Genomic DNA, 7,378 nt, shown 5'->3' on the forward strand with positions numbered 1-7,378 from the left:
TTGCTGCATCCCCACACAGCGTTATCCAGGCCAGGTGACTGTGAAGTCAAGCCGCCTGCGCCTGAGTCAGACTCAGAGTCGGAGGCGTGCCGGGCAGCAGCCCAGCACCCAGGCTGCCAGCGTTCAGACCGACTGCATCTCAGATCTCCCAGAACTCGCTGGTCCTCTCCTGCCAGAAGTCTGCAGCTGTGAGAGCGTGTCTTTACCTGTAGTCGATCTCCAAAGCCTCGATTCTTCACCTCCCTTTCTCTCGCTGCCTCCCCTGTCAGCTACACCATCCAATTTTTCACTGGGTCCACCTCCCCCTCCCCCTCCTCCTCCTCCCCCACCCCCTCCACCGCTTCCCACCTCAGAGGACGAACAGCAAAAGAACCCTACAGGCGTCCCGGTGCAACACCAAAAAACTGAGTCTGAATCCACCTCGCTCCCGCTGGCTCCATTTTCCCCTCGATTCTTTGATAGCAGCCAGCTGTTAACGGCGAGGAAGAAGCTGCGGAAGACGGCTTCTCTGGACTCATCGCAGTGGAGGAGAGGTGAGCAGGGAACTTTTTCAGTGCTCTTCTGGTAGAGACCGCCATGGCTGGTTAATATTCTAGATGTGTAATTTAAGACACCAAACACTCATTAGGTGCCTGCTTTGAAATTAGGTCATTTTTACCTTTTTGTCCTGGCTCCCTCCCCTCACCCCCACCTGGTCACAGCAGATGGCTGCCCCTCCTTTAGTCTGGTTCTGCCGGAGGTTTCTTCCTGTTAAAGGGAGTTTTTCCTTCCCGTTGTTGCCAAGTGCTTGCTCATAGGGGGTCATCTGATTGTCTGTATTATTGTAGGGTCTTTAGCATACAATATAAAGCACCTTGAGGTGACTGATAAACATGGTGAACATGTGAGGCTAACTGTCTCGGCCTTGTGTTCTCAGCGAGCTCTCCCATGGATGAGGTGCTGGCCTCTCTCAAGCGGGGCAGTTTCCACCTGAGGAAGGCTGAGCTGCGGGTCCTGGGCCCTGATCCAGATGACGACAGCAACAATATCTTGGCTCAGATCCGACAGGGTGTCCGGCTGAGGAAGGTACGGACCAGACCGGAGCAGCAGCATCATCCCAAAAGCTTCCCCCACTCAGCCGATGCTCTGACCCGCAGCATCCACGAGGCTCTGAGGAGAATCAAAGAGGCCTCTCCAGAGTCGGAGTCAGAGGATGAAGGTCTTCCCTGCACTGACTGGGAAAACTAATGTCATTCATCAGAAGAATCTTTTAACCCAAACTTTTTATTATTTTTTTTTTCCGTGTGTGTGTTTTATTTACACACACACAGAGTCAAAACAAAGAGAAACCCAAGTTAAGCCAGGGTTAAATCACCTGGAGATTTCTTGGTGCAATTTGAACAAATACCCTTGATTTTACTTTTTTTTTAATATCTATTAGAATTTTTTTTTCATACTCATGTATGCTGTTTGTAAAGACGGACCACTAATCTTTTTTTATGTCATTGCTGTGGCTCTCTGGGCGAGGATACAACCTCTAACCTCTCATCACGTCTGAATTGTACTGTAGCTTGCAGTGACAGGGTTGTGGTAGGAGATGAGTTTTGCTCATGGTTATGGTAAACATTCAGTCTGAGCTCCTCACTGAATACGTTTACATTTTACTACACAACAAGCATTTGTACTGTACATCTTACATTTTAAAGGAAGAGATTGAGTACACATGAGTGGTATTAACATTCATATTTACAGAATCGCCAAACTTTGACTTTAACTTGCAAATTTGAGACAATGATTTGTGTATCTGGCAAATAATCCATGCTCTTTTGTTGTTGTTGTTGTTGTTGTTGTTGTTGTTGTTGTCAGAATCAGTCTGAATGGCCAGAATCTGATTAAGGCGTTAGAACTCTGGTTTCAGTATAAAAGGTCCCAAAGGCAGTTAGAAATAACCCAGTCATCCGTACATCTGTAAAATCACTGTTTACCTGCACCTCTCACAGGATGAGACAGCCCAGCTGGTCATCAAAGACAAAAGCAAACTTGTAGATTTGCTGCTCCACAGCTATTTACCCTGTGAGAACAACAGACCTGGGGCCAGATTTACTGAGTGTGATGCTGCAATCACAAGAATGTGCTGATTAAAAATTTTGCAGGGATTCCATTAACAGTGTGCAGATTTATGAGTATGCACATGTAGAGTTCTTCTCAGTAACCAATGCCGTTTCCTGAGGGCCGTATACATTAGTGGGTCAAAAACCTGCAGCACTGATGAGGGGGCGACTCTACCAACTGAAAGAATCCAGAGTAAGTGCAGGTTTTATGGATGCCCTTCTCTCTCAGACAGCATGGTAATTCAAATCAAGGACAGGCAGCTGAAGGAGAATCGATGTTTGATACAAAGGTGAACTCTCCTGTTAGGACACAGTCAGATCCTTGTTTTTTTTTTGTTTTGTTTTTTTCTGCATGCTGTTTGAGGCTGCAGCTTTTAAGGTCAAAGAAAAGACTCAAACAGGTTCTAAATAAATGAATAAAGGGGCAAAATTCTGAGGAAAAGAGCTAAACTTTGTGATTAAAGTTGCATATGTGTAAGGAAATGATGACAATCTGAATAAATTTAAGAGAAAGAAAACTTGTAGAGATTTACAAGGAAAAATGTAAATTTATAAGAAAAACACTGCATATTGTGAGAAAGTGGCATATTTTTGATGGGAAAAAAATCTGGGGGGAAAAAACTTTGAGGGGGAAAAAACTTGCAAATTCTAAGAAAAGTGGCAAATTTATGAGAAAAAGGAGTCTATTGTTTCACTTTTCAAGATTAAGTTGGAAAGAGCCACATATTTGAACTCCTGGGATCGATAAACCATACCATATGTTATTAGAACAGCAGCAACAACTTTTTCCAAGCGTCTGTTTAAGGCAGAATCAAACTCCATGCTTGTTTTCATTAAAAAGCCCTCTGACCTGTACAAACAGCACTGGGCTCCACGTGCAGCTGGCTGTGAAACGAGTGTGCAGGGATCGTCTGTAAAGTGCTGTGAGTGAAAAAAATAATACGTGCATATGCAGTAATATCTTGGCTCTCATACAATGTCACCAACATATAGGGGCCTCCAGATTCTGTGTGGTCCATTACAGCAATTTGAAGTGCTAAAAATAGAAAACGTTGAGACCAAAGCAGCGTATGAGGAAATGCTAATAAATGTTCACTGTTACAGAAGATCAAATATGTGAATTTCTTTCCAACTGAACTTTGGAAAGTGAAGCGATGTGACGCTTTGACTAAAACAAAAACCGCCAATTGTTGAGTTTTGCTCTTAAATGAGTCGCTTTTTTTTTAAATTTTGTGCTGAGATCGAAACTCCTGCAAATGCAAATGTGATAAAGCCGGCCACAAAATTAGCTGCCCACGCCTTTCAGTTGCTAACTTTAACGTGTCTAAGGGCGTTTTGTGCTGATGCAGACCCACAGGAAATCTGGCCCCTGCTGTTCCTGTCATAGTCACACTGTAACACTGTAATTATGAGCTGTAGTTTTGCATAACAAGCTTTGTCTGTTGTTCTGCATCCTCCATTTCTTTTAGAAGGATGCAGTTAACACCAGGTCAGTATTTTGATTTCAGCTCCATTTGAAGTATAAATGAGTACTTGAATGTTGCTCTGGATGTTTTCTGTGTTTGGCAGATTTTACTGTCCACCTCAGAGATGGAAAAAACTTGTTGGGCTTCCTGTTGGACATGTGGACCAGATTCCCCTTCATTTATTGCTTTGGTCTTGATTCTTGAATGGAGCTCTGCTGTTCAGATACTACGACTAGAGATGAGTAGAGAATTTATAGAAATTCACAGATAGTGAAATTCTAGACCGATACCATTATTTAAAATAAGAGTTTGGCTGATATTTTTTTCTGTTTGTGCTACCAAACAAATTAATTTTCATTCTAAAATATAACTACTTTGTTTTAAAGCCTTTCACCTCTACCGGTGCAAAATTGATCCGGCATGACAGATAAATATCAGCCACTGATATCTGTGTTTTTGTTTTTTTTGCCAGTATCAGTCAAGAGGGGCCGCTATTGGCTAGTAGTCTAACCATTTGGCTGATACTTGCTTTGTTTTGTTTTTTTCAGATTTTTCTTCTTTCATTCTGATTGTAGCTTCTAGCATGTGACAATTAGCAACACATTAGATAACCATAACCTGGATATGTGATGGATTTGAAGACTTTAGGAAACAGTGGCGGGTGTTTTTTTTTTTTTTTTTTTTCCTTTTTTTTGTTTGTTTTAAATCATAATCTGCACATGAATGATTAACAGATTAACACAAAGAAAATAACCAGCATATTATTTTTTAATAATTTCAGATGCTTTACACGGCGTGGCAGGGATCGGTAGAGGAGTGTTAGTTTGTGTGATGTTTCTATTTATTGTGCGGAGCTCATTTGTTGTTTTTGCTGTCGGTTTCCTCACCTGAGAGATGCGCTCTCGTCCCACTGCCTTCTTTTATGAAAGATGTTTTCCAAGCTTGATTACTTACCTTATTTACTGGAGTTGTTGTTGCGTGTGTGTGTGTGTGTGTGTGGTTTTGTTTTTTTGGTTTGGTTTGCTTGTTTTGTTTTTTAATGTCTGCTGAGAAAACCTGTTTTTAACTGAAGAACTGCTTCCACATTTTCCTGTATTTGATAAGCCGTGCACTGAATGAGCACCATGGCTTATATATATATATATATATATCAATCATCTTTCTGCTTATGCTGACAGAGTACTGATGACATCAGTACTCCTATGTTTAAATGATGAACAGTTTAACTTAACAGAAAGACTGGAAACAGCTGGCCTGCCGCTGTTTAAAAGAAAAGTAACACTTAGTGAGCTTTAGAGGTTAAAATTTTCTTTATAATGTAATAAGCTGGACTGTTTGGCTGGTTTTACACACAGAGCATCAAATTCTGAAACAAACTAGCCATTAATCTGATCTGACATGAAGACAGTTTGAGCAGTTCAGGTTTTGGTTTGTTCCTCATTTCTGGTGCTTTCATAAAAAACATTTTGCTGGACTATCTTAAAAGTGGCTCCATGGAGTAGCGGCACATGCATTCGCCTAACAAGTGAAAGATCCCCGTTCCCTTCAGGTCATGTTGCAGGCATCGTAACATTTGGTGACCCTAGGCTCTTCACACCTGTCACAGGTGCTCAGTTTGAACCTCTCATCTGTGACGAGAACAAGTGCCAAGCAGGTGAAATGGATTCACAATAGTTTATGCTTCCTAACTGGAAGCACTGATATCTCTGAAGTTTAAATGAGTTTGTAAGGGTCAAGTGATCCCTTAAAGAAAATGGTTTAATGCTACCTCGTGCCACTCCATATCTCACCTTTGTGTGGCCCGTCCTTTACGGCAGTCACAGCTGAAGCTGAAAGGATGTTGTGGAGAAACACCAAACAAATCATCACCTTTTGCCATAAACAAAATAATGAATTGACAGTCGCTCTAGAGTGACATATCAGTGACTTAGCATCTTTGGGGATTTCATTTTTTAGCTAAACTGTTGAATCCAGTCACACTGTCTAGAGCCAGACTGATTATCAGCAGACAGATATTATCGATTTGCTGATCTGTCAGTATCTGCATTTGTAACGACTGAAAAATGACCATTAAGAAAGGAGAAACACCCTTCAACTGAGTGTTTGTTGCATACTTTGTTCACCAGAGGGCACTCTGCAACTTCTTTGTTGACAATACAACACAACAACCAGATGATGCAAGCAGAGTTGGGCAGAGCCAAAATAACTACGCACAGCAAATGTCAGGGAAATCTGTTTGTTTCTTGTGTCTGAATACCAGAGTTTTTAAATCGCCAAATATCTTTATCATTATCGCTCTTAAAAATCTTGTATGGGTCGGGCTCAATCCCAGTCTTTATGCTAAGCTAAGCTAACTGTAGCATTATATTTTCTGCATACTGTATAACAGGAATACAGTAAGTCAACTGACAGAGTAAAAGACTGCTGCTAAGTGTTAAAATCATCAAGAATAATTTGCACGCAGTTCCTCTTCAGCCACTCAGATCTTTAAAGATATATTGTGTGAGTGTAAACCTTTGGCAGCGGATGATTTGACGTTTTCCTTTTTTTTTGTTTTTAACTTCTTCATTTGAACATTTGTGGAGTTCAGATTCCACCCTGAGCTCATCGCCAGTTTGACCTTTACAACCTTATGCATGTGACGGGTTTGAGGGCAAACCTGTCACAACGTAAGTGCAATAACAAAGATTGGGGGAGGGGAGTCATTTTAAGAATGATACTGTAATGAAATGTAAATCATGAAAATATATCCGCATGCCTAAATGTATTGAAGTATTTATTTAAACTTCATATTTTAAAGAATTTTTAAAGCGTACAAATATAAATGTTCAAGGTTTTTTTTTTTGTTTGTTTCCTATCATGACATTCCTCTGCTTTCTCAAGGCCATTTATATAAATATATGTATATTTTTTTCCTTTCAAAATAAAATGAAGCACCTAAATGTTATCTTTGAATCTCACATTGTGTTTAAATTACTGCCCTCTGTTCTTAGTGTTTTATGAGTAGCATATGAACTTTTAATAAATGGTTTATAACTTTAATGTTGCTGCTGGGTTAACAGATGACAAAAATATTTGTGAATTCTTTTTAAGCTAACAATTACTGTGAGGCAGGGATCCAGAGGGCAGCTATGTGGTGGCACCATCAACGTATTATGCTGTATCATTCTAGCTAACATTACCCAGCAGTATAAAAGTAATTAGATTGAAGTTCACCCCAGACTCTGCTTCCTCTATGGAAGGTGCGTCAGTGGGTTGAGGAGATCCTTGAACTATGCCTGGCTAAGTCCTCAGTTGAAGTCAACAGCACTCCAGCCCCACCGTACGCAGTGTGGGTGGTAAGCTGCTTCCCCCTCCTGAGTTGCATTATGGTTTGCCAGAAATGCTTTCAAGATGACCGAAGCTCTTGCTCCATGGCCTCAGTGAACTCCTCCCACACCAGTTTTTGCTTGATGCACAGCCAGAGCTGCACTCTGGTTGGCCTGCCAGTACCTGTGAGCTGCCTCCACAGCTAACCAAAGCTGCAGGGACTCCTTCAGCTCGATGGCGCCCTTCACCTTCAGCATCCACCGTCTGGTTTGTGAAGTACAAAACATTTTCTTGAAAACACCGTTACAACCACACATGCTTGCTTGAGTTATAGACATTCCTGTAATAAGTGCAGGGTTCACCTGACATGGATGGGACTGATATTATTATTGCCATTATTTGAAACAAGCTTGGAAAGATTGAAATGTGATTTAAGTTCAAACTTAACCCTTTAACCAAGCAAGTCTCACATCAGCCAGGTTTATTTACGAAGGTGCGGGTTGGTTTACTGTC

The 7,378-nt window shown here is 41.2% G+C and overlaps 1 protein-coding gene across 1 annotated transcript in view; it reads left to right on the top strand.

Moving 5' to 3' along the window:
• Positions 1–6,434, top strand: part of jmy (junction mediating and regulatory protein, p53 cofactor) — a 33,766-nt gene extending 27,332 nt beyond the window's left edge. Inside the window, exons 9-10 of the mRNA XM_030743301.1 lie at positions 20–533; positions 917–6,434. Of these exons, the coding sequence (XP_030599161.1) occupies positions 20–533; positions 917–1,227 (825 nt within the window). The 3' untranslated portion in view covers positions 1,228–6,434. The remainder of the gene's footprint in view (positions 1–19; positions 534–916) is intronic.
• The last annotated feature ends 944 nt before the right edge of the window (positions 6,435–7,378 follow it).

This window comes from Archocentrus centrarchus, chromosome 12 (assembly GCF_007364275.1).
Source record: "Archocentrus centrarchus isolate MPI-CPG fArcCen1 chromosome 12, fArcCen1, whole genome shotgun sequence".
Classification (NCBI taxonomy): domain Eukaryota; kingdom Metazoa; phylum Chordata; class Actinopteri; order Cichliformes; family Cichlidae; genus Archocentrus; species Archocentrus centrarchus.